Source organism: Rhinolophus sinicus, linkage group LG07 (genome assembly GCF_036562045.2).
Source record: "Rhinolophus sinicus isolate RSC01 linkage group LG07, ASM3656204v1, whole genome shotgun sequence".
Classification (NCBI taxonomy): Eukaryota; Metazoa; Chordata; class Mammalia; order Chiroptera; family Rhinolophidae; genus Rhinolophus; species Rhinolophus sinicus.
Genome location: NC_133757.1, coordinates 55,855,354 through 55,882,560, shown reverse-complemented (window position 1 = coordinate 55,882,560; position 27,207 = coordinate 55,855,354). Strand labels below are relative to the sequence as shown.

General features: G+C 48.8%; 1 protein-coding gene across 5 annotated transcripts; it reads right to left on the bottom strand.

The window, feature by feature from the left end:
• Positions 1-6,410: 6,410 nt before the first annotated feature.
• PRXL2A (peroxiredoxin like 2A) lies at positions 6,411-26,701 on the bottom strand. Of its 5 annotated transcripts, none has more exons than XM_019749502.2 (6): positions 26,528-26,701; positions 15,820-15,982; positions 13,961-14,052; positions 10,593-10,733; positions 9,766-9,930; positions 6,411-7,103 (listed from the first exon to the last, which is right to left on the bottom strand). In XM_019749502.2, exons 2-6 carry the CDS (start codon positions 15,962-15,964, stop codon positions 6,990-6,992), a joined length of 657 nt encoding a protein of 218 aa, XP_019605061.1. In that variant the 5' UTR covers positions 15,965-15,982; positions 26,528-26,701; the 3' UTR covers positions 6,411-6,989. The 5 variants fall into 5 exon arrangements, with proteins under 5 accessions (XP_019605061.1, XP_019605058.1, XP_019605057.1 ...); XM_019749499.2 differs by having other exon boundaries at positions 15,820-15,999; positions 26,528-26,685; XM_019749498.2 differs by lacking the exon at positions 26,528-26,701 and adding an exon at positions 26,317-26,447.
• Between the last annotated feature and the right edge of the window lie 506 nt (positions 26,702-27,207).

The following is a 27,207-nucleotide window of genomic DNA, read 5'->3' as shown; positions in this document are numbered from 1 at the left end:
TTAATCATAGTTGCTTTAAGTTTCCAATCTGATAATTCCAACATCCCTGCCATATCTGAGTCTGGTTTTGATGCTCATTTTGTCTCTTCAGACTGTGATTTTTTTGCCGTTTAGTATACCTTGTAATTTTTTTCTTGATTGCTGAACATGATGTGCTGAGTAAAAGGAATTGCTGTTAGTAGACCTTTAGTAATATGTGGTAAAATTTAGTAATGAGTGTGTGAGAAGTGATCTGTGGTCCTATGATTAGGTCTCAGTCTTTTAACGAGCCTGTGCCTCTGGACTGTGAACCTCGCAAGTGCTTCTTAGTGAGCCCCAACCGTCCATCCCACTTAAATGGGGTAGGAATACTAGAGTGGGTCACAGTTAGGCAGTTCCCTTCTCCCATGTGGAAGGGTAGAGTCTGCTGAAGTTGGGTATTTCCTTTCCCAGGTCAGTTAGGCTCTGATAAATCTCCATCAGGTTAGACTCTGGCTAGTTTCTCCTGAGAGCATACCTCCTTAAGAAAAGAGTGCTCTGGCATGTTTCAAAATGGCTGCTTTCCCCCTCCCGCTGCCAGAAGCATCAGGGGATTTTTGCCCAATATTTACTGTGAGAACCCAGTCAAGCTTCTGGAAGTAAAACTCACAAAAGTGTGGGGACCCCTGTGACTTAGTGGCCCTGGAGTTTTTGACTCTCAGACTTGTCCACACTGAGTCTCCAGCAATGAATTCATCAATTAGTTTAGCTAGTCCCATCTCAGGACTGGTATTCACAGGGGTTTCTTTCCGCACATGGGTTTCTGCTTCAGTTAAGTTGTGATTCTTTGTACTCCTGTTGGTCACTCCAATTTTGGCGGGGGCGGGGGATGTTATCTCACTTCTCTTATGGATATAAGAAGAGTTTTTGATTTTCTAGTTTGTTCAGTTTTTTCACTGGTTATTACGATAGGAGGTTAACTTCCAAGCTTTCCCGAGGCAGGACAGGAAACTGGCATTCCTGTTGTTAATCTTTTATTGATTTGTAGGACCTAGTATTTGGAAAACCAGCCCTTTGTGGTATGAGTTGCAAATGTGTTTTTCCAGTTATTTGTTGGTCTTTGACTTTGCTTATGGTTGTTTTTGCCATCCACGTTGTATTGTTTATTGAGGGGCAGGCTCTGTGCTGGGTGCTGGGTGCTGGGGAAACCAGGAAGACCAACATGACCTTGCTTTCCTGGGATGTCAGTCCATCGATGCAAAGGAGGATGGATGTGAACAGAGATGTGGACTCCAGGTTTGGTCTTGAAAGAACTATAGGGCCTGTGGCTACCAAATGTAAAACAGCCCCTACACGGTACAGCTGGAGAAACGGCCCCAGTGAAGGAAGAAACCAACCCAAGGTTTCATGGTGGCCTAGCTCTGGAGATTTAGTTGAGCTCTTTTCTATCAAAAAGCTGATCCTGACCAGATTTGATTCTTGTAAACCATCTCCCCAGAACACTTCCCCACATAAAGTGAGGGAGTAAGATCAAGATTTTAATGGACTCAGCTGTGCAGGGGGAGCATCTGGAGTAGAAAGTGGGACCAGCACATCTTGCTGGATGAAGAGAATGCAGTTGGAGGCATTATCTGCCGGGAGGAAAGCTCTGCAGAGAGCTGCCCTGTGGACAGACTGAAAGAGGCATTTCCAGAGACTTGGCCCCTCCCACTGGCCACCCCCTGACCACTCCCATTCTAACCATGGCTGGACCAGCTTTGAGTACTTCTATAATGAGAAACTTTTCATCAACTCCTCAGTTACTTTGAAATAACAAAGGCAGGACAAATGCTTCCTTATCTTTATGTTCCAGGTCTTAAATTTTGATTTTTCACATCACCCAAAGATTTTCCTTTTTTTTTAAAGGATCATTTTGAACTCATGGATTTAAACATATCTGATAAGTTTTAATCCAATGCAATTATAGATGCTCAAATTGTCCCATTTTAGCAAGAGAGAACCTCTTTAAAGTAGATCCAGAGTCCTTTCTATCAGCCTTAAGTAGTAGTCTTTGAGAGTATGTTTGAAATCTACTATGACAAGATGTTCCAGGCTCATCTGGTACATCTGCTGCCCCAAGCCTGCAATCAGCCATTTCTCCAAGGAGCTCTTTGGATATTAAAAGGCCACAGTCTGGGCTTAATTCTCTCTTGGGAGAGTTTCTTCATGTTTCCTGGCTGAACAACATAAAAGTTAGGGCATGGGTCTCTTGCCTAACTCCAAAACACATACTCTGTCCAAGGCTTAAATATAAAAAGGGAAAATTCCTTGTGCTTCTTAAAGATTTTACAGTTGTTTCTCAATTTAAGGCAATGGTTCCCTGCCCCCATACTAGAATCCCTTAGGGAGCTTTAAAAATACTGAAAGCTGGATCCATCTCCAGAGATTCTGATTGAACTAGACTAGGATTTGGCCTGGGCAGTAGGGTTTTTCAAAGTGTGAAGCAAACAGATGGTGCTCAACGGGGCTGTACATTTATCATTCCATATGTGTCTTCACATGTTACCATAGATGTACGGAGCTCTAAACAATATTGTTGCACGTGCCTTAACATTTTATGTAAATTGTGTCCTACTGAGTATACCAATCAGAAGCTTGTTCTTTTCTCTAGCATTGTTTGATGCAGCCTGAGTTGAAACTTACACCTCTGGTTTATTCATTTTAACTGCTGTAGCACATTAAAACGTTCCCTCTACCCCATCATTTTCTGCTCCCTTTTACTGTAAAATTCATGTGCAGTTAGTTGTTCAGGTGAAAAACCTTGGAGTCATCCTTGACTCCTCTTTCTCTCACATCCTACATCCAATCATTCAGGAAATCCTCTTAGCTCTGCCTTCAAATATGTCCAGCATCTGACAATTTCTCACCACGTCCACTGCTACCACCTGGTTCCACCCACCATTATCTCGTCTGGATTATTGCAATAGCATCCTAATTGGTCCCCCTGTTGGAACCTTTGATCCTCTACCTCCTGTCTCAAAGCAGTCAGAATATAAATCTGATCATGTCACTCCTCTTCTTCAAACTCTCCAATGGATTCCCATCTCTCTGTAAAATTCAGAAGTTCTTACCGTGGCTTGCCAGAACTACACAGTGTGCTTCTCTACCATCTCACCGTGACCTTCTGATCTCATTTCCTACCCCTGTCCCTCACTCATGTTGCTCTAGCCATATTTCATATTGTTCCTTGAATATAACAATCCCATCCCCACCTCTAGGCCTTTGTATGTGCTATTCCCTCTGCTTCGTCCTTACTTCTTTCAGGTCTCTGCACCAAATGTCATTTTATAAAAGAAGCCCTCCCCGGCCAACCAGTCTATATCACTTCCTATGCTTGTATTGAATTACAGGAGAAAGTGACTCCTACTCTTATCTAGTTTGTTGGATTAGCCCGTACTATCATTACATAACTCAGAAAGGTGACCAGGTATACTTGGGAAGGAGCATGTCCTTGAAAAGATCGCCCCCAAAACCCAGGGATTCCCCGCCACTATCATCCTTTATGATAATTGTTAAACAAACGCCCAAACAAACCCTTTCCTTTAAACCTAAAAAGGATTTGAGGTGTTAAACCAGAACAAGACCACTTTTCCTTCCCTTTCCCTCCCAAACATAAACTCACAAATACACACCTGCCTACTTGTGCCATGAGAATGGATGGTAGGTAGTCAAGGCTGAGCAGTGCTCAGTCTGGACCCTCTGATTTCATCTACCCTCTGATAAGACAGGTGTGGGTAAATAGACCTTAGAGGGAGCAGCCTTTGGACTGGCAGGGGTGGGGGGTGGTAACTCCAACTTAAATTTACATAACATGCAAAGGTTGCAACCACACCTTTCCCCACGCCAGCACCTCCCCCACCCCAATGGACAAACACAACAGAAGATTCCACTACAGGCCAAAACAAATTATATCCTGGTTAGAAAATATAAAACCTCAGATGAATCAAAGACTCGAGGCAAAAGTCTCCAGGATACTCTGCCCAGCTGACCCTCCTCTGACTTTAATAAATCTTCCTTCTGTATTTCTACGTGTCTCATGAATTCTTTCACAATCTGAGAGCGAACAACCCCTACTGGCTCTTCCCCACAGCTCACCTTCTTTACCCAACTCCCACCCCAATGGTACGCCTGCCTTTGGGAAAAGAGAGACCAAGTAGCCACGGGCGTTTTCTCACCCCGTTTAAAAAAAAATTTTTTTTTTTAAATTTTAAAATTGTTATATATGTGAAAAGGGCACTACTTTTGAGAACTCAGTGTATTGGGGAAGAGGACATCCAATCAGGTAAACAAAACAGACCAGCCTCCTCCTTGTTCCCCCATACCTACTATTTCCTTTCCCTGTGGCCATATCTTCATTCAGGGCTTGATCCTCCCTGAAAGGACCTCTTTACCTGACCACCTACCCAAATCTGCTCCACCTTCAAGCTTCAGTTCCAGCCAGGATCCCCCCACAACCATGTCCACACCTGACCCTTGCCACCTAAAGCCTATTTTCCAAAACTCATCAGAGGTAATTGGGAGCAGCCTGGTTGTAGGTAACTTAAGGTGTGAGTGCTGGTCTTCCAAACGTGACACTGAGTTCTTTTAGGATGGTTCTCAACCCTGGCTGCATGTTGGAATCACCGAGGAGCTTTAAGAAATATTGTTGCCTGGGTCTCATCCCAGAGATTCTGATTTAACGGGCCTGCGTGTGTGGCCTGAGCATCAGAATTTTTTTAAACTTCCCCAGATGGTTCGTTCCACTGTGTATCCAAATTGAGAACTATCAGCTTTCCAGCAAGGACTCTTTGTTGCATTCTCCCAGCAGTTTGCATCATTATGGATTCTCAATTTGTTTATCAAATAAAGGAAACCTGTTTGTGCTTGTCAGAAGCTTGCTAAAACTTCAAGCCCAAAGCCCACAGATATTAATGTCTTGATTTGTAAGGCTCTTGAGATTCTTGCTTTTCAAAGCGTGAGCCATGACCAGTAGAAGGTCAACATCCTCTAGAGCTTGTAAGAAAGGCAGATTCCAGTCCCAGCCGACCTGAGAACTGTAAAGCTTTCAGCACACATGATTTTGTCCACCCCTACACTAAAAGACTTGAACAAACGCTAGCATAGTTTCCAGCCGTTGAAGGCTGTTTCCCTGGGACAACCCAGCCCTTTCTTGAGTCCCTGCCTGGGAAAACTCAAGGTTGCCAAAAGAACTTACTGTTCGTCCAAGCCAAACACCTGACCATAGGTCTCTGACCTCCCTTTTCTTAGAGCATTCATTTGAAAAAACTTACAACTGTAAATCCTTTCTGTCCCTTTGAGATGTATGTCTGAAACCCAGGAGTGTCTCTCGCAGGGACCTGGGGACCACCCTTCTGAAATGCAATCATCAGGACTGACAGGGCTCCGTCTCCCAGTCTCTGTGGGAGGGAAGCCTCAGCCTCACGTGATAAATTAACCGGTTAGCAGACCCAGATAGCCTAATCCCACGGACCAATCCCCCCAACACGCTTTTTGTCATTTTCCGCTTCCCTGACTGCTCAAGCCCCCGCATGTTCCCTCTTCCTACTCCTTCATTCTCCCTTTAAAATTCCAATCACCTCTGCACAGATCCCAGTTGAGCAAAGTTTTATACTGAGGCTTCTCCCCTACTGCAGTCACTACTGAATAAAATCTGCCTTCACTGCTTTTAACTGGTGTCTGGCTTTGTTTTTCTTTAACAGTCTCCATTTTAACAAGATCCTTAGGAGATTTGCATGCACATTAAAGTTTAAGAAGCATTGTTTTAGAATATTTATCATTTCCCTCAATGACTTCTAATAAGCAGCCCTGAACGGTAGAAGAGTAATTATTATGCCTATTTTACCAGTGAGGAAGCTGAGAGCCAGAGCTTTGCTCAAAGTCACACAGTTAAACTAGAACTTGAACCCCCTTCATGACTCAATCTGGTGCTCTCTCCGTAACGCCATGCTAATCGGAGCGAGAAGACCCACTGCACATGAGGACCCAGGAGTACAACAGCTGGTGAAGGAACTCACAGTAAGGTTTCTCTTTATGCATGCATTGCTGCAATGTCCTCGTAGGCTCTACTCTTCTTTAGTTGCAAGAGAGCCATTTCAGAATCAAGTGTCTTCTAGGCACCAAAGAACTCTCACCTGAGTTATCCTACTAGGAGCTGGAGTCCCCGGATCAGTTACTTGGGGATGAGTCACTGCCGAGTGTGCTGTCTGTCGTGTACAGACGCCCCGCCCTCACAGGCCACGCACACATCTGCAGCCACTGTCACGTGAAGTCAGACCCAGTCACACTCTTAGTCCTGAACCGGCCACCTTACCCCATCCACATGGAGAACACTGAGTTTTCACGTTCAGGACGATTTATATTCAGCCATCATTATGGTAAACATTTTTAGATGAAAAAACGTATATTACAGGCAATTTCTGATGCATAATTTTATTAGAACCAGTGATGATCATTTCTTCCAGAAAACCAAACCTCTGAGGTCAGAATGGAAGACAATGAAAAACTAGATTTCACTTTATAATCTACCTTCATCAAGCCATCCAGAGCACACCAGTTCCTTAATATTAGTATTATTTAAACATCATATAATGTCATTAATAGAAAACACACAAGCCAAAACCTTGCATCTTTAATCTTTAAGTCAATCATTAACTTTTTTTAGATTTGTAAAGACACAAAAATAAAAGTCATTTCAAATAAGAGCACTCAGACACCACATATGTTTGTAACGGGATCCACTTTGGGCCTCGTATTTTCCAGATTTTCGCTGAAATAACCCTCACTCATTTCTTAGATTTTTATCAGTCTTGTTTGGAGGCTATTTTGTCTTATTGAGCCTAAACAGAGTACAGTATTAAAATACATCAATGATCTATACTGAGAACACGGCATAAGTGGGTTTCTAACTCTTTAGGGATGTGAGTGGAAAGATAACATCCTGTGAACACGGGTGTGAGCCCCTAGTTATCCCTGAGCTGGGCAGTTTCACACAATCATTTTTTCTCTGAGGCTGAAGTCTGTGGTTTGATCTTCCTAGCAGCTTCCAGAACAGAAACTGGGTTTACCTTATCTCCAAATTCTTTTTCTCGGTGCTCAAGAAGAATGCCCTAAAAGGAAAGGAGAGGGTGCATCAATCCTTACTGAGTCATTCATTCACGAGACAGACACTGAGCAGCAGCCATCTGTGAAGCCCTGTGCTCAACACAAGCAGGGTACAGAGAATGAGGCTTGCTTCTGCCCTGGAGGAGTTCAGTCTCCTGGGGAAGGCAGCTCAGGCGACAGCTACATCACAACATTGGGACCGTACAAGCCACTCTAGGAGCAGGACGTCAGCAGTGATCAAATGTAATCAGGGGATCAGGGAAGGCTTCACAGAATATAAAGCAGGAGAGGTACCCAGGATGTCTATAGAGAGAGGTGAGGTAAAACAACATTCCAGGTGAAGAGAAATGAATGAGCTTACACAGAAAAGCAGAAAGGTATGAAGTGGGGCTCAGAGGTCAGACCTTGGCAGGTGTTGAATGACCATCTGAAAGGGGAGACCTTCTCTTCACTTTAGTTTTCCTAACAAACTGAAGGCCACTCACTTTTGACAGTATGAGGCAAAATGCACAGGACACCTCAAAGTACCCTAAAGTGGTAAGAAAGGAAAGAGGAATGTGTTTGCAATTACACCAAGGAATCCTTGGTTAAAGAGTTCTTGGACCCATGACATCTCGGAACTCAAAAAAATCAACATCTGTAAACATGTTCATTGTGTCGTTATTTATAAACAGAAAGTCCTACCACACTGTGGAGACAACAGGGAAGCTGATTTACATATAAATATATAAAACTATATAAAGCACTATGCAGACATTAAAGATACAGAGGAAGAATATACATGAGGAAAGGTTCATAACATACTGTTAAATGAAAAAGAACATCTCATTTAGTAAGACACCATTTTCTAAAAAGAAACCCAGGGCCGCTCAGCTCAGCTCTGTTCTAACGGGTTGTTTATGGTGTCTGAGCTTATAGAATGGCTCTTCCTACCTCCTACTGTTTCGTATTCAAATTTTCTATGTGGAACACATTACTTCTTTAAAGTAGTTATGCTTTAATGATTATTATTACATGAGAAATCCCCACTGAGTGGCAGCTGGAACGGTGGGATTGCAAACACTCTGCTCTGAAGAAACATGGAGGCAAGCCCTGAAGCTCTGCCAGCCCAGTCAATCTTCCACCAGGAAAGAAGGAGGCAGGAGCTCCGGGGGCACCAACAAAGCCAAACACCACACCTAGCAACAACAGGGGCATGCCAGCCAGGCTGGGGGAGCCCGTGGGCACCAGATGAGTCACTGCCAGGCAAGAGAAGGCTGGCCGGTGAGCCAAGCCCTGCCCTGGAGGCTGAGGGCAGTCAGAAATGGGCAGGGGTAAGGAATCCCAGAATGCCAGAGTGGGACAAGGCTGAGCGATCCTCTGAGGACAGGGCTGCCCAAGCGCCAGGGCATCTGGAAGGGACCTTTGGGAACACCTCTGAAGAGAGACTTCGGGCAGGGGCTCTGGAGCAGTACAGGTCTGAGTTCCTGAGCTGCATTTCCACTGTACCACTCACTAGCTGTGTGTCTTTGGCTGAGTTACTTCGTATCTCTAGGCCCATTTCCTTATACGTAAATAAGAATAAAAATACCTAACATCACAGATTAGTTATGAAGAAGACATGAGATGACGTATCTGAGCACCTAGAACAAGGCCGTTATCTCTAAGTCACTTTGATATATTTGGCAGAAAGTTAGCAAAGAGGTCTATGTTAAATCAGATAACAATTTGTGCTAGATTCTAATATAGACAAGCAAAAGCAGTTGCCAAAGTTTAAAAGGAAGAGCTTAGAAACGAAGCTTAAAAAGGAAGGATTTCTATTCCGATTCACTTTTATTCCTCCCAAATTGCAAAAAGTACTATGCAATTACCAGTGTTAGCAGTGAGATCTACCAAGGAAGACAAGCCTGTCTCTTTACAGATGAGGCCAAGTGGAACGTCACGCTGAGGCTGGAGACACAGGCCTCGTAGACGGGACCGGCTCTATGTCTCCCTGCCAGGCCCTTGAGCTGGCATCCACTTTCCCCATCCCCGCTCTGAGTCCGGGTGGCCTCTGCTGGCACTGCCCTCCAGTGCGGGGACATCACCATGGCTTGAGGCTGCCTGCCATCTGACATGGAGCCTCCTGGGCCCACAGACACCTCAGCTCTGCACACCTTTCCCCAGGGTCCCCATGCTACCTGGATCTTTATTCCAGGGCCCAAGACAGCTTATCTGATGAGAAGCCTGTTACCCTCTGGGGACAGTCTGGATCCTAGGACCCCCGCTGAGAAAAGCACCAGTTTTTAATCCTTCTTTCCCCTTCACTTTTCTCTGCTAATCATCCTTGATGACCTGGGAACACTGCAAAGAAGTACATTCTTGATAGAGGAATAACTATGCTTTTGTTCAAGCCGAGAAAACAGAACTTGACTTCAGAAAACCTGAGTTCAGGTCCCGGCAGAGCCACTGAAGAGCTGTGCTGCCCGTGCCGTCGCTCACCTCACCTGCTAAACTCTGCCTGTCTGTGACGTTACTGTGAGGAGACAGGGGAGAGGGACGGCTTCCCTCTCTCCCCCTTCCCCATGTTCCCTGGCTTTTTGGAAGGAAGGCTGGGAGACTCCAAGTAGGGAAAGTCAGCCCACACTGGGGTCACACACTCACAGACACCGACACCTGCAGACTCACAAGTGAACACTAGGGATTTACCTGCTTTCCTGATCCCATGACAAAAACTCCCCCGAGGATAAAGCCTTCGCCTTCCAGGTTTCCAGAGAAGCCTCCGTTTCGGGCCCGGAAGAAGTTGTTCCAGACACCCAGCCGGACAAATCCCATAAACATCATCTTCCGCCTTTGGGGACCATAGAATTTTTTCTGTAGGAGTGAGAAGGACAGACCCCACGTGAGTAGCCTGTATGCCTGCCTCCCCCGGGTAGGAAAGGTTCCCCGCAGGGGCGCTGGTTTTCACACAGAGATCCAAAGCCTGCCGGTTCACGTCCTCCCCCCCATCCACACACACACACACACAGCCCCCAGCCAGGGGCACTTTCAACTTCCCGGGGACAAAGCCTTCAATCTCAAGACAGGCCTGACCTAGGGAAACAGATCTGAGCTCTGACTCTAACCTATTGCTAAAGACGAACAGGGTTCCCATGCCTACAGGGTGGTAACAGTTCTACATCCTGCATAGGTGAGAGTAGAGGAGAAAGAAACATGGCTGCAATGAGTTAAGGGACAGGAGCTTATGGTGGGCCCCCAAACGCATGGTGGGGGAACCCGGATGGAGTTTCAGCTATTTCCTAGGCTCCCGTTCCCAGGTGGACAATTCAACAAGGGCTCAAGTAATAAGTGAGAGGGCAGCATTTTTAGTGTCCAAGCACGCTCCGCTCAGAGGACTGCGAGAGCCCCTGTGAGTTCAGGGCAGCTGAAAGGGAGCTCAGCGTCTAGCTCCGGGCCAGACACAACTTGGGCCACTGAATCCATAGCTGAGCACAACCCTCACCCATCTGTGTCTGACACGCTCATGGCACACACACCTTTTCATCCAGGAAGATTTCTCCTTTGAAATAAGGCTGGAAGTCCTTCACTTCAGTCTTGATCTGTTCCTTCACCACTGCATAGAGGGGGACACCCAGCTCATCCAACTTGGGCTTCAGGGAGGACAGGTCTGCAGCCTCCTGCAGAAAACAGGGGAGGTCAGGGGCACAAACTCCTGTGGCTCTGCAGCCACCCGACACCCTCTTCCCTATAGGCCCAGAGAGCGGCTAGCACTGAATGCAGAAGAACAAAGGTGACAAAATGCCAGAAATAATTAAGGCCTGTGTAACCCAGCATAAGAATGTCCCAGTGGGGCACAAGGCCTCGTTATAGGGCATCAGGTCAGCCAGGCTTCTCGTCTTCTCCACGGTGGGAAGGAGAGGCCAGGCTTCTGTTCTAGGTGTCCTAACCATGGCCCTCGGAGCATCCAGCAACTAGGAGTGCACCCAAATGTGGTCCTCTGCTCCTAGCTAGCAGCTTCTCTCCTCCTCATCTCCTGGCCCCTCCCCTGCACTAGACCAAACTAGCAGAGCACCTACCGGCCTAACCCCACGCAGGCCATGTGAAGAGCTGCCTCCATAACTTCACTGTGTTGGCTTCCCCTCGCTACAAGAACCTTCCTTCTTTCTCCAGCTCAAACCCTACCCTCCAGAAAGGGATCCCTGTTCTATAGTTCTCCCTGGCTAGTCCAGCCTGGAATAAAGGCCCGATTCTTTGTGCATATCCAATCTTTTCTGCTTGGTGACTTTTTCTGTACTGGTCTGCGTGTCACCACTGAGTTAAGCACTGGCCCTTGGGTTCCCAAGTGTATCTCATAATTAGAAACTACGTCTTCCATTTCTCATGACCTGCAGTGCTTCACACAGCTAGATATTCAGAAGGTACTAGAGACCAGGTGGAAAGATTTGAAGGCGAAGGTGGAAAATGGGGAGACTGCAGCTAAGCTGAAAAGCACAGAAATCCTTGACTCGTGAACCGCGTGCTGAATGACTAACCGAAACCACACGCGTCATGGTACAGCTTACGAGTTAAAAACAAATCCTTTTTCATATTTGGTGTCAGAAATAAAGAAATAGCAGGAAATCCTTTCAAATGCAGCCCACTCTCCAATACACAGACACTGCTAGAGAGTGGCCACTACATTTTTCGTTTATTTTCTAGAACGACAACAAAAAAGGAGAGCTGGCGAAGCAGAATTCATTACAATGGTTTTACGAAGAGCTTCAGTGAGTGGCAAACTGCTCTAGAGAGGACTCAAGGTCTGATGTGGTCAAAGACCACCTGTGTGTGAGATGAAAGGTTTTGCTCACTTTTCCTGGGCTCTTTACTCTGAGTGAGTCACTGTACAAAGCCATGAAGTGGACACTCGGTCACATACCTCTTCCCCAGGCCACTCAAAATAGCTCAGATGGCCATCTGACCATCCTTTTAGAAATATAAGCTGCCACAAAATGCTCTTCCAGGGTACAGACCAAAGCACTGGAAAACAGGTTATAATTCGAGCAGTTGCTCTGGGAACCTTTCGGGTTTAACCGGCCTTGAGAAATCAAGTCCCAGCAGGCTTCTACATCAGGCTTCTACGTCGGTGTCCTAACGATGTCACAGCAGGCTTCTGTGTTGGTGTATGGAAGCATCGCAGATTTGGAGTGAAAAGTCCTGAGTTTAAACTTCAGCTCCTGCCACAGGCAGAATAATGCCTTCTGCATCCTAACCCCAGGAACCTGTGAAGATGTGTTGCTACACTGCAAAGGGGAATGAAGGCAGCAGATGAAATTGAGACTGCTACTCGGCTGGTCTTACAGGAGATGATGCTGTATTATCTGGGCGGTTCCCCTGTGGAATCATAAGGATCCTTAAATGTGGAAGAGGACAGCAGAAGAGTCAGTGTCACAGCTGATGCAATGTGAGAAAGACTTGGCCAACCATTGCTGGCTTTAAAAATGAAGGAAGGGGCTGCGTGCCAAGGAATGCAGACAGCCTCTAGAAACTGGGAGAGGCAGGAAATTATTTACCCCCTGCACCCTCCAGAAAAAATGCAGGCCTGCTGACACCTTGATTTCAGCTCAATGAGACCCATTTCAGAATTCTGACCTATAGAATTCTGACTGTAGAATTCTGACTGTTATCTGACTGTAAGATAACAAATGTGTATTGTTCAAAGCCACTGAGTTTGTGATAATTTGTGACAGTAGCAATAGGAAATTAATACACCTCCCCACAGCAGTGTGACTTTGTCACAACCTCTATACTTCAGTTTCCTCCTCTATAAAATGAGAATAATAACAACAAGCTGTATTTTCCAGGGATATGTGAAGGGATCAATGAGACAAGCAGGAAAGTGCCCCGAATGTAAATGACAGCTGGGCGTCACGTCACTAAGTAGCTTCTTTGCCAGCCCAACCACCAAGCAGGAACGAGACCTGCAAGGCTGGAAGGAAATGCCTGAGGGTCAGGGAGGACAAGCAGAGGAGTGACGATGACAACGTGGATGGGCCAAGGCCACTACTTAGAAGCAAAGGTGTCTCCAGAGCAGCACTGTCATTCCAAGTCCCCCGAGGCAAGGCAGTGACCTCAGAACCTGGGTCTTCTACCACCAAATGACTATGTGACCAAACCACTCTGGGCCTCAGTTTACCTAACTATAAAGTGACAAGGCTGAACCTGTCTTCCCTGGACAAGCTCCCTCACTTACTGAACAGACGATGATGGCTTCCCTTTGAGGGGCCACCCTGGAGATTGCCCAGTTAAGGAGCCCCAACTTGTGCCAAACTCCCATGCCAACTGTACACACACCATCCACATGACAGAAATCCTCGAGCTCCAGCTCCAATGCCAAGAGCACACCGTGAGGCAACAGAGGCGCACATGCAAATGTGTGGCTCTCAGCATCCACCAGGGACTCCAGGGGGGCTCCCCAAGAAGGGGGAGACAGGCAAGTGCGTTCTGGAAGTGCGACCTGTGCTCCCCCATGTGCTGCAGCTACACCGCAGGTGAGGGCTGGCCATGCTCGTGCCAGTAACAGTCCAGACTCCTCCCTTCAATGAGCAAACCCTGTGCTGAGTGAGCATCGGGAACGCAGACGTGGACCTAGTCCTCGTCCTCGATTAAATGGGAAGACAGTCCAAGGGTGAAAGGGCTTGAGAGTAGTAAAGGAAAGTCAAGTACATGGCTAACCCAGGATATGGTGGGTGGTTAAATGAACAGAAACAGAGAATAAGTGAAAAGAAATACTTAGAGCAAGGACCAGAGACCAGGCCGGTGCTGACGAAAGGCTGGCGTGTGCCTGCGGGTCCTTGTTCCGGCGGGAAAGGCACTGGCTCCCACTTGCTAGGACCCTGTTCTCCGAGCAGATCCTCAGTGCACTCACCTCTCGACAGAGAAAGCAGCCCGGCCTCCGCACCGCCATGATCACAGCGCCATTCTTTTCCCAGAGCTCCTTTGCTTTGAAAGTTCTTGGTTCTGGGGAAAGGAACAGGGAACTCAGTATCATCTCTGGCCAGCCCCACCCCACCTCGCCCTCTCAGCAGTGGGTAAACGGTACCAGGCCTAGCAGGGGGCCTGGACAGGCATTTCACACGGGGAAAGCACACAGGAAACAGATAGGGAACAGTCATCCGCGCAGGAAATTAATAATATCGTGTGAGGATCCTACCAGATACCCCAAAGGCCTCTCCCCCATGAAAATCTATTTGCAAACATGAACATCCCAAGCTAAACCATTTCTGGAAAAATGGCAAATTCCTTTGCTGGTATCAATAGACTGTAACAATCCTTTAGGGCAGATACATGGCCAAAACCTGAAAGAGATCTTGTACTTTGGCCAAGAAAACTCCACTCCTAAAAAAAGTACTCAAGGGGATTAAGTCACCAGGAATTAAATTTTATTTTTACCCTAAATATGTTAGCTGCAATCTAATCCACAGGCGAAGGTCGATGACACCTAAGCAGGAAGTGCTGTGGCGCAGGACAGCACTTCGCTCCTGGCCCCCTGCTCAGCCTGCGCCTGCATCTGGCTGTGTGGCCTGGGGCATGCTGTCTCCCCCTGGCCCTGTTTCCTCCTTTGTAAGCGCAGCTGTGTAGCAGCTCCACTTTGGGCTGAAGGGAGTAGTAACAGACGGGTATGAAAAGTGCTCACCACAGTGTCTGGAAATACAGACTTAGTGAGGGGTTAGTAAGTATAAACCCTTATTATGTTAATATTTCTGAGAGGAATCCATATCTCTGTGGGATGTTATACGGAAAAAAAAAAAAATGGGGGGGGGGGAGGGACAGATAGGGAATCCCTGGATTAAACAAAACATAACAGGGCTCTCTCTGCAAGCTTCCTATTCCCTGACTAAGGTGACCTCCTTCATAAATTGCAGTCACGCTCCTGCCTTCCCTGGACAAGCTTCCTCACTTACTGAACAGACAATGATGGCTTCCCTTTGAGGGGCCACCCTGGAGATTGCCCAGTTAAGGAGCCCCAATTTGTGCCAAACTCCCATGCCAACTGTACCAACACTATGGCACGACAGAAATCCCCGAGCTCCAGCTCCAATGCTGAGAGCACACCGTGAGGCAACAGAGGCGCACATGCAAATGTGTGGCTCTCAGAGTCCACCAGGGACTCCAGGGGGGCTCCCCAAGAAGGGGGAGACAGGCAAGTGCGTTCTGGAAGTGCGACCTGTGCTCCCCCATGTGCTGCAGCTGCACCGCAGGTGAGGGCTGGCCATGCTCATGCCAGTAACAGTCCAGACTCCTCCCTTCAATGAGCAAACCCTGTGCTGAGTGAGCATCGGGAACGCGGACGTGGAGACACAATGCTTCTCAGATCCAGAGGCCCAAGTCCTTAGAACACTCTCTGGAACGGTTGGCTTAGTAAACAGTGGTACGATATTACTAAATATTATAGAGCAATTATCATTCTAGTTAAAGGGACAACAATAGAAAGTGAAAAATGCTTTTGGTAAACAAAAGCAAAAATGTAAAATATCACATACACCACGATCACAACTATATAATAATATGTAAACATGCAAAAGAATGTACAAAAATAAAAATGATTATCGTGTTGGGGGAAAGGAATTATCAGTCATTTAACAAGTATCATTAAATGTTTCCTAATGTTGTTATAATAAGTTTTCAATTAAAAAAGAAATAGCTTTTTTTTATACAGGAAAAAAATAAGCACGCCTGCATCCCAGTGCCTTGGAAAAGTACTGAGACCAGGGGGTCACTGCTTACCCTTCTCCAGTGTTTTCAGGTCTATTTCCTCCAGATACTCCAGGGTTGCTTGCTGGGGCTTGGACAGAAATACATCTGTGTTGGCCAGAAGAAGTGCCAGGGCAGCAGCCCCCAGGGCCCCCGCACCAATCGACCACATTCCCATGGAGAAGAAACTGGGATCCTGGAGGAAAGACATTTCTGGAGATTGAGAGGAAGGAAGACCACGTTACCGCTTTCACAAAACAGCTGGAATCTGATCTCCCAAAGTGCAAGGCTCTAGCTGGGCGGCCAACCAGGAGGCCACAGGCAGGGGAGGCGGAGCAGAAGCGTCCAAGGTGGGACTGAACGAGGGCTGCTGAGCGCCTGCCTGGCATTGCAAGAGGTGGGCATACACAAGACGCACGGAGGACCAGCAAGTCAGGAGCGATGACAGCAATGACAGGCCTCGCAGACGCTTCTCTTGCTGCTCCCTCTCACGTGCCCAAGGTTGTAGCCCCCCAGCTCGTAGTGCTCACCCATGCTGTGTCCCTGGGGGCAGACTATGCCCTGTTGCCCCTCCTCGTCAATGCCTGCCTTTCCTTCACAAACCAGGAGTCTCAGCTATCATCTCCCCGGGGATGGCAGCTTTCTCTTCTGTGATCAGAGTACACTTACCTCATCCCACCCAGCACGCTGTTCTGTGACCCTACCCTTCTTCCTCTTTAGTTTGTGAATCCCTCAGAAATAGAGACCATATCCTATTCATCCAGCCTCAGACGGTTTCCAGCAGGGCCTCACTCATGGTAGGCAGGCCATCTCAGTATATTTCTCCCAACTGAGAAGAGCTGATTTTTTACTCACTGTACAAATAAAACAGGCTCATGGTGAAAACAAAACAAAACCAAAAAAGAAGCAGTGCCTAAAACCATAGCCAACAAGAAAGCGAATGTCTTCTGAGCATCTACCACCTATATTATACAGCTGAATAGAAATTGCCATTATGAAATACCAGTGTCTAACCTGGTATTTTCTCCTGTAAACAGAACAACACCGGTGTCTGCTGAATGAAGGGGGGTAGAGACAGAGAGTAGGCATATGTAGGGAAGCGCAGGGCGCTGGGGCGTCTGTTTCGGAGGGGCTGGGCAAAAGATGTCTGCATCGTGCCGGGGGCACTGCAACTGCAGCGGAGCTGCAGCGGGGTCCTGCAGAACCAAGTCCAGACTTGTTCCAAGCTCCTGCGCGGTGCCTCACTGAGGCTTCCTCTAGTTGGGAAGCCTTGTGCTTCTGGGTGGGAGCCCCTGGAAGCAGCCTCCCTCCGTAACAGCAGCAGGACCCCACCAGCATGCCTTCAACGGACAACCACTGACAATACCTATTTTTCCACTTGGCCCTGTCACCATCCTAGGGTCTGACTTACACTGGGGCCCTCCTCCCGCTAAGTACCAGCATGATTCTGTGTGCTGAGATCACCAGGCACAAGGCTGGGGTGTGTGTGTGTGTGTGTGTGTGTGTGTGTCCCACCTCACCGAAGAGTTACTTCTCCTCAGCAGGGCTTGCTTGGGGAGAGGACGTCTCCAATTTAAGCAAAAGTCTGGTGACCTGCACATCACTGCCAAGGGAGAGGGGGCTGCCATGAGGGGGACTGGGAATAACCTGGTGAGCACGACTTAGGGAAGAGAAGGGCAGGCCAGACTGGTGTTTAAGCCAGCCTGGGAAGTGAAGATGTGAGTTAAGAAATAAAAGGGAACTTCTGGGCGCGGGTGGGGGTGACCAAACGAGAACAGCATTTAAGAAAGAGGAATTTTTGCATCTGCATATTAGGGAAGAGGAAAAAGGGAGGCTGGTCTGTGTGTCGGGGGAGGGATGGTGCTATGGCATCTCTCATGTGACGGACTCAAGCTGTAAGCTCACTATCAGAACGTGGTCCCACGGACTGGCGGCGCTGGCATCACGTAGAAACGCAGCATCTCAGGTCTCACCTCAGAACTAAGGAATCATAAAATGCATTTCAGTCAGATCGCCAGGCAATTCACACGCGCACTGAAGTCTGAGACGCATTGTTTTGGAGCAAAGAATTCCAGGTTTTGTGCTTGGTTGGCCCCGAGGGCAGGCTGGCCTCGGAGAGCTGGGCCTGCTCCAGGCCCCGCTTCTGTTCCCTCAGCTCACTGTGGGAGGGCAGCAACGGCAACAGTGGGAGTCAAAGACAGAACACATCTCGCCTCTGCCTGGAGTGTCCTACCCCATTCGTTCTATTCTTCAAGACTCAGACACCTCTTCACGTCTTCCTGGACGTTCTACCTGTCCACGCCGTGGTCCTGTGCTCCAACTGCACCCATGAGCCTTCTAATGTGCTCAACACAAGATCTGGACTAATCTGCCAGTTTTCTTTTCTTTGACTCTGTTCCTCAATTTCTCCCCTGCCTAGTACAGCACCTGTTTGGTACACAGTGGATTCTCCACAAATGTGCGCTGAAACGAATTCAATAGAACTGAATGATGAAGATGACAACTTTGGAGAACCAAAGTTCTTGGGTCAAGCAGGAAGGAACCTTCCACAGGCTGGCTTCCAATTCTTTTACGTGGCAAAGTTACACATTACTGGATTACAGTAACGTGTGGATCACAGAACAATTATGAGGAAAACCACAGCTCTCTCCTGCCTGCTGTAAACAAGAGATTCCCCAGAGCTTGAAACAATTTCTGTACCCTGACGCACTTCTCCACGTCCCTGGATTTCTAACGTGTGTGTATGATGCAGGAGCACATGGCGTGGGCTCTGATCACAGATCTGATGCCATTTCTGCATCAGAACGCAAAGGCCAGCTTACATCTACCCTACAAAAGGCATTGTTTCAACTCCTGGAACACATGAGTGCCCTCCAGGGAGTCCAGCGACCCTTACAGCCAGCGCCACAGCCCTCCCACACACCGCCCCGACTCTTAGAGGCGAGCAGGCTCCAGCAGCCATCATCCAGCCTGCTTGCTCAGGAGTACAAGGGAAATCAGACTCGACGAGACTCAACATTTATCCAAACATTTGTTCAGCACTGACCTGTCCAATAAATGGCAATTTAGGGGGATATAAAACTAAATGATACACAGTGCTCAAGGAGATACAGGCCTGGTACACAGATAACAAAATTCACGTGGAAAGGTGAGGCAGCTTGGTGAATAAAAGGTGAGGTACAAGGCAGCCATATGAACATGCGGCTGTGGCAGAGCAGGGCTGAGAGCTACTTACATCTGCTCTGGGCAGCCACGGAAGCACCCAGAAGGAAGTGGCTTTGGAGCTGATGTAGGACCCTGGGGGAAGAGCTAGGTCAGGCCCGGACTGAATAAAGCCGGGCAGCAGGTGGGCTGGGGGCGACTGTCAGCACTGAAGGCACTCTGAGAATACAAATGTCCATGTCCCAAAGGCCCCTGGTTCTCTACCTTAAGTTCAAGAGCTGGAGTATAAGCTGTGGACTGCAAAACCACCAGGAGCGTGTTTACTACCCCACCCCAACCCTGGCTATGATCAGAAAGTGTGGGCAGAGAATCACCCCTTTGGGGAGCGCGGACCCCACCCTCAGGACTTGTGGTACCAACACACGAGAGGCAGGCTCCCCAGGAACATATGCCCCAGTGGGCCGCTAGCAACTGCCAGTGGGAAGCAGTGAAAACTGACTTCGGAAAACACCTATGGAGAGTGTAGTGTGTAGGTCCAGCCCCTCAGCCAAGCCCCCCTGAGCTACAAAGCAATTTGCTCCCGGCCTGTCTTGGAGCAGGTACTTGCTGCACAGCGAGAGCTTACCTGAATCACAGCTATTCCCACTCACAAAAAGGGGAGGGGGTACAAGTAGCCCCAATATCTAACTGGGACAATGCACTTTCACATGGGTCTCCAAGGCTACTAACTAGAGATAGGGAGGCCAGTAAACCAGCCTTTACTTAGTGTCATTCAACATGCGTGGCCTACATTCATTCACTCAACAGTCTTACAACGGTGAAGAGATGATTCTGTTTTACAGCTGACAACACTGGAGGTCAGTACCTTCTCCAGTGTCACAGAGCCAGCAGGCAGCAGTGCTGCAACCCAGACCCCGGTCACTAGGATTCCAAAGCCTGTAGTCTTTCTACTGTCACATCTTGCCTCCTACATGTTCATTTGTGGGTTTCTGGTGATCAAGGGGTATGATCCCTTTTGTCTTAAAAAAAAAAAATTTAAGTTGCTCATCTTAGTTTTTCAGTCATCAAATAGTCAAAGCACGTTTACTCTAAAGGAAATTTACCATAGGACAGATGTCCCTTTCTCTTTCCTCCCCTTTCTAGCCCCTTCCCTTAAGGAAAGGATCAGTTTCTCTGAAAGATAATAGCAAGGTTGTTGACAGAAGAGCCAGCCCCCACCTGACACAGCTACAGTATTCAGTTCCCCACTGAGGGACTTATCTGATCCGTCCTCTCCCACACAAGAAGGTGAAGCGTGATAAGACCACAAACCACAACAGCTGTGGCCGCTCAGAGTAGCAGCTCTGCGCTCGGAAGAGCGTGGGGCTGGGGAGAGGAGACCCAGCTGGGCTCCCTGGGCCAAGTGGGATTGATTCGGCCACCCCCGCCTCATTTTCCTCAAGGCCAAAATGAGGGGGGTGGACAAAGTTAATTCTAAGATTCCTAAGGCACCCCAGCGACATCCATCCATCAGAAACAGCTTACTCTGCAGTCCGCACATTTTTGGTTCCTCCTCATAACTCTACTCGCTTCTCCCGTTCCTTCCCTGCAGCCCAGAACTTCACACGGTACCTTCCCTCCCCCACACAGGGCCCCTTTCCCCATCCTTGAGCAGTTCAAACCTGGGAACAAAGCACTCACCATCCACACACAGCGTCCACCCTCCCTGCGTCTGCTGCCAGGCTGAGCCAGCTGCCCGCAGGCTCGAATCAGGCGGCAGGGAGGGCTGGAGGGCGGGGCTTTAGAGGGTGCTAAGCTCATGGGCTCCCTGGGCAGGACCCAGCCACCCAGAAACCCTGGCGTTCCTTCATCTGCCAGTAGTCAATTTCCAGAAAACATCAAATTGGAAAGTTGCCAAGGCCCCCAAGCCCTTCAAAAAGTTGAGCAACGTCTGAGTCATCGGCAATCATGCAGATAACATTTATCAGGTGCCAGCAGACTCCCTCTCTGCTCTCCAGTGTGCACTAATGAAGTGAAGTCCTTGACACAGCCCAGGTGTCACACTAACTGAAATCAAAGGAAGGTGTCCCTTTCTCCATGTCTGCTTTCTCCATGCCGGCCCCTTGCCCCATTCTTCACCCACACCCAGGAAGTCAGCTGGCACCACTGAGGCCCCTCACCAGCTGTCTCTTCTTTACCTCCTTTTGCCTTCCCCTATTGTGGGCCACTGAAGTGGCTCCTCTCAACCCACACTCACGTCCTGGGTGACCTCACCTACTTCCAGCACTTCACGCACCACCTTGGTACTGACCTCCAGGCTCCTATTGCTGTTCCTGACTCAGTTTCCACTCGGGGATTCTGCAGGCTCTCTCTCCTGCTCTAGGTCCAGAAGTAACCTCCACTAAAGTCAGTTTCTTTTCCAGAGTTCCCTAGCTCACTGAATGACACAAGCCTCCAGCCAACTGCTCAAGCCAGAAACGCAGCGTCCTGCTTTACTCTTCTCTCTCCCTCGTTGCCCACATCGATTCATTCTGGAAAATGTGTCTGCTACCCTCATCTGCTTAACTTCAGAGCTGCGGCCCATGCCCAGGCCCCTAATACTCTGTACCTGGTCTATTTCAGTAACCACAGACCTGAGCTTGGCTTGGCTCTAGTCAGGTCTGCTACAGTTTGTTCGCCACGCTGTAGCCACGGCAACTGTCACACACCCGACCTGAAACCTCCTTCTCTTGCTTTTGGACTCTCACCCACAATCAACTCCTCAGCACATCAACGGGCCCCTCCCAGCCCACCATTGTGCCTCATCCCCGCTCCTCCAGTGCCCTCGCCAGGCCACTCAACATGCAAGGACTAGAGCATGTTTTGTTAGGCTCCGCACTGCTGCTCCTGTTGTTTCCTTCACCCAGAATGCCCTCCTCTCCCATGCCAACTAGGTAGAGGCCCAGCACAAGTCACACTTTCTCGCCAAAGCCTTTCGGGAAAGCCCCGACAACTGACCTCTGATCACATAGCATGCATGCGCACACAGACATACCTTTGCACATTGCACCAGCACATGGACTTAGTGTATCTGAGGTATTTACAGTCCTGTCTACACAATATGGAGGAGCAATCTGAGGGCAGGGGCCATTGTCTTGTTCATTCCTGCATCTCCAGCACTGAATACAAATCCTGGTAATTAGCAGGCATTACATGTTTAGTGAAAGAATATGAATTTTACTCTTCACACTCCACAGTGAGGCAGAGTTGGAGCTAATTCGTAACCACCCAATTTCAGCTCAGCACAGAAGGTAATTTTGGATAGTGCTGGCATGACCTTAAAGAAAACACTCAAGCCTGGAGTTCAGGTAACCTTAGGTTGGGTCCTAGTTCTACTGCTCCCTGGTAGGCAATGTGACATAAGCTGTAAAGGCCTCTGGGCCTAGGTCTCCCACCTGTACACACAGAGGAAGGAACTAGAGAGCCTACGAGGTTGTCTCAGCCCTGGCATCCAAAGACTTATACTGCGTGATTGCGACTCCAGGGTTATGACATCCAGAATGTTATGGGGACGCCTGCCACTACTGCGGTCCTGCCGGGTATGCACTCTCACTCCCTGCTTCCCCAGCCCAATTCCTCCTGGTTCAAGAAACTGCCTCTGGGCGGAAACCGGTAACTCCTAATAAAACAAAGTACCATCACTGGGTGGGTTAATTCATGCCTCAAACACGTAGAGACAGCATCACATTTAAACACTGAGGGTACGCCTGCCCAGTCCAGCTCCACCCAGGGAATCCTGCCCCCTCAGGATGAGCTGGCTTGAGGCAGGGCCAGGGCAGAGGAAGAAAGGGAGCCAAAGGAAACTACAGTCCTCGCCTCTCGTCCTCAGGGAACAAGGCTGGAAAGGATGCTTCATCTTCCTCCTTTGCTCTCCTCTATTCCGCTCTCCTCCCTTCAGAGCTCTAGTTCAGCCCCTTCTTCACTGAGTCAATGAGGAAACTGAGGCCCACAGAAGGGGCTAGCTAGTCCAAGATCACATTGGGGAGGGCTGGTCAGTGGCTACGCTGGGACTCAGGTCTGGGTCTCCCCACTCCCAGTCCATGACTACTTATCCTGCATTGGACACTCCTGCAAAGCCTGGAACAGTAGCATGTGTGGTGGGGGTGGGGGGCTCAGGAAGCAGGGGGCCTACAGGTCCTGAAGTCTGCTTGATGGCCTGTAGAATGCTGAACATGAAAGCAAAACGGCTCCTGAACAGGGCCTGGGAATCTGGTGGCTAGAGAGAGCACTGCTTCCCAAGCCCAGTGCTTTGCAAGCAGCTCATAATCCAAAGCCAAATGTTTTCTTAAGGGCCACATTGTCCATTCTCAGCTGAGAAGCCATTATATACCTCTCTGCCCCATAGTAACGAGGTCCTGTCAATTCTGAGGAACGAGACATGCTCGAAAATGCCAGTTTAGCAGCCTGGTGACAGGGGCACCCAGGGCACTAGGGGATGCGCTCCCACCTACCCTTGTCATCAAGTACCACAGAACGAGCCACAGAACATGCAATGAGCTGACTAGCTCTGGTCTCAGATGCCAGATTCAGAAAGTTCCGAACAGATGCTGGAAGCAGAGCAAGAGGACATCATCAGCGACTGGGAAACGCTGAGACACGGCCTAGGGTGAGCAATGTTGGGCTGTGAGAGGTCCTTTCCTCTGATCAATGATCCTGGAGCCACAGAGACCCTCAAAATATTTGGCCATTCTGCCCCCCATTTACACAGCCGCCTGACTAGGCTCAGAACACTTGCTCTATCACGTCACATGGGTGTGGGTGGGAAGGCACAGCTGATACCACAAAAGACACGGGGCTTCAGGAAAAACATCCTGGGTTCTCACTCTTTGACTCTGAGAAGTCACCTCGTCCCTCTGAACCTCAGTGTCTGTCTTAAAAACAGGGCACTTTGAAGGGCTGTCAGGAAGTCTATATGAGAAGCAGTGTGGACACAGTAACGCACTTCAGAATTGTAAGGCTGCGTTATCTTTCTCTTCTTTGCAGGGCTCGGATTCACTCATTCTCCTATGATGGCAGGACAACTGAAGAACAAACTTAAAAAAACTGAACAACTTCTCCAGCTGTGTCACTGCAGGCCTGCCTCTTGGGTGGAAGTTCTAGGTCTGCAGGGAGCTCTGGCCTAACCACCCACTAACCAACACATACGACATCGACAATTAAGTTTGCGAACTCATCCTAGAAAAAGTGCTACATCCTCATTGCTGAATATCACTATGGTCACTTTCCAAGTACTTCCCTTGGTAAGCTATTTGCACAGATGCCAGCACCTAGTCGCCCCCTCAGAGCAACTTTGGAACTCTTTTTCTGGAATGGCCATCAGAGCTGTTGTCGTATTACCCTTGATGTCCTGAATGTCATCAAAATATCTTCCTTTCAATATTTTATTTATCTTCGGGTAAAGAAAGAAGTCATTGGGGGCCAGATCAGGTGAGTAGGGAGGATGTTCCAATACAGTTATTTGTTTACTGGCTAAAAACTCCCTCACAGACAGTTCCATGTGAGCTGGTGCATTGTTGTGATGCAAGAGACATGAATTGTTGGCAAAAAGTTCAGGTCGTCTAACTTTTTCACGCAGCCTTTTCAGCACTTCCAAATAGTAAACTTGGTTAACTGTTTATCCACTTGGTACAGATTCATAATAAATAATCCCTCTGATATAAAATAAAGTTAGCAACATCGTTACTAACTTGCGAACTTGTCAGACCTCATACTCCCTGTGTCCCTTCTGTAACCTACCAACACTGCCCTCTGCATGAGCAGCACCAGAGAAGGCAAAGGGCACTGCCCAGCTGTGATCTCCCTGTGCCAGGGCCACTGAGCTCAGAAGTCAGGCTGGTTCCCTTCCAGTGCCTCCAGACAATTCTTGCCACACAAGGCTCCGCAGAGGAAGACTTGGAGACTCTCTGCCCATCATTTCACAAGGACGCAAGTACTCAGCTGGCATGGGAGCTGGCTTATTTCTGGGATACTTACAAAGCATGGGTTTCAAACCCCAGAATTCCAGTCCTCACCAGACATTCCGAGCACCACTGAAGTGACACAAACTGCTAAAACATTCATCAGAAACCTCTTCTGTATCCCTCGGGAACAACGTGTAAGATCCCAACTAAAGGGCATGCTTTACAAAGGTGATATGGTGAAGGGTCGGACCAATAACTAAAATCGAATTCAAATTCTACAAGCTGTAAGAACCTGGACAAGCCACTGTGTTGTTTTTTTGTTTTGGTTTGGTTTTTCTTGCATCAGTAAAATGGGAATAATTCCCGAATTACTTTCGACAGAGTGGTAAGAAGTAAAGGATTAAATGTATAGGGGGTGCTTGGCAAGCTACTTTACAAAGCGTGACATAAATGTGAGGTATAATTCTTACTCATTTCTAGATTAGTCAATGATTGCCCCTAAAATGTTGATCGTACATGAAATGGAGGGTTTCTAATGACTGGATATGTTCCATGGAATTGGGGTTCACATTTTGAATCCCAATTCTCAGTCTCCAGGGCTGGGCCAGGGTAGGAGCATCCAAGACCTGGCTCCCAGAAAATGCTTTTCAAAATAAATCTTAAGTATTCTTTATTAATTCATCTGCCAAGCTCAAAGGAAACATTTAAGTTAAAAAAACAACAACAAAAAACTAAATTTAAATTGAAGTCTAGCTAATTGGGCTGTGGAAAGAGCACAGCGTGGTAAGGGAAAGAGGCTCAGTCACCTGGGCCTGAACCCCGCTGGCTTTTGGACTCCCCGGTGTGCTATCTACCCATAGACCTTACCGATCTTTCCACCTCCTTCACCTCGGGGTCTCTGCAACTATCTTGAGGATCAGCGCTCTGTCCGATTTTTCCTGCCCAGACTTCAGCTCAGTGTTTTAAAATGTATAATTGGGCTCGTCCCAATTTTGTCAGGAGTTTGTAACCAGGGCGGGGGTGGGGGCGAAGGGAGGATGGGAGGCAAACAGGTGCCTATGAAATTCTGAAAAAGCTAAAAATTGTGGCCCCATAAAACACATGACCCTATGGAAGTACAGAGCGGAGGACGCCAGGTCCCTCAGCCTTCACCCGCTCATCTCTAGGTGCCTCCCCGCCCCTCCCCCCCCCCCGCCCCCGGACACACAGCCGTCAGGCGCAGCCCCGCTTCAGTTGTTGGACACCCCCCCAAACCTCCCCCTGAGTCCCCCGGGACGGACGTTCCAGGACATAATTCTTTTCTCAGTTCTTTGTCTCAATAATTCAGGCAGGTCTGTGCCATCAGCCTCACTCAAAGCCTGGGGGCGGGGTAGACGGAGGTTCTTCGCGGGTCCCGCCCTGGGTCTCGGCCCCGGGTCTCTGACCCTAAACGCCGGGTTTTTCCACTGACCGCGGCGCGGTGGGGCTTGCAAACGAGCGCCGCGGTGCCGGGAGGGGGCGTCGTCCTCTGGGCGAGGTGGGGGCCGCCTCGGGCCCCGCAGGTGCTGCAGCGCCCGGCGGGCTCGGAAGGAGCTTCTCGCCGGCTCTGGACGCACCCGAGGGGCGGGCCTAATAAACCAGCAACCCAATCCGCGTACCACATTCTGCCTCAGTTTCCTCACCTGCGCCGAGGCGGAGCCCGCCTTCGAGGAGTTCACGTGCTCCCGCGAGCAGCAAATCCGGCTCGCGCTTGCCCCCCGCCAGCCCTCTGTAGTGCCAGACGCGGGGGGTTGGAGAACCGAACTTTCCCCCGCCCCATGTATCCAGGGGTGGACCCCGCGCAGGCGCGGCCCCCGCGCCACGCTCACGTGACCCCGCCACGCCCCCTGTGGGAGGAGCTCCGGCTCTGCCCATAGCCCTTTAGCTCTAGCGCCTTTGCCGAGCACCGCACCCAATCTCCGCGGCCCTGGGAGCGGTTCGCCTGTGGTCCCTAGTTCTCACAGCTCTAGCTTTAACCAGTCCTTCGCGAAAGGTGACCCTAGCCTCCTGATTCGTTAGGGGCGCTTTCTCTAGTAAAAGGAGGCTCTGGACTGCTTTAATTGGATCTGGAAACTTCTGTACCCGTGGATAGTCACCTTTCAGTCCTCACCGAGTTTTTGAGCAGTTTTTTTCGGGAGGTGGGGAGCATACATGATGAAGGGGAATCTTTAGGACCAACGCATTCCGATGAGTGACACTTCAAGTTTTAGGAACAGCTTCAGAATTGACAGCCACTGATCCCAGTAGGTGATTAGGAGAACACCTTTTCAGAAATAGGAAGAACTGACCCACAATACAACACTTAAAATATCACTAGGACAAC

Excerpts from the sequence above, each read along its gene's own strand:
- PRXL2A (XM_019749501.2), bottom strand. The coding sequence starts at position 20,748 with ATGAGCTTAGCACCCTCTAAAGCCCCGCCCTCCAGCCCTCCCTGCCGC. Across the intron at positions 15,983-20,628 it reads GTGGACGCTGTGTGTGGATG|GATCCCAGTTTCTTCTCCAT; the intron begins GTGAGTGCTTTG and ends TCTTTCCTCCAG. Across the intron at positions 7,104-9,765 it reads TCATGGGATCAGGAAAGCAG|GGCATTCTTCTTGAGCACCG; the intron begins GTAAATCCCTAG and ends CTTTCCTTTTAG.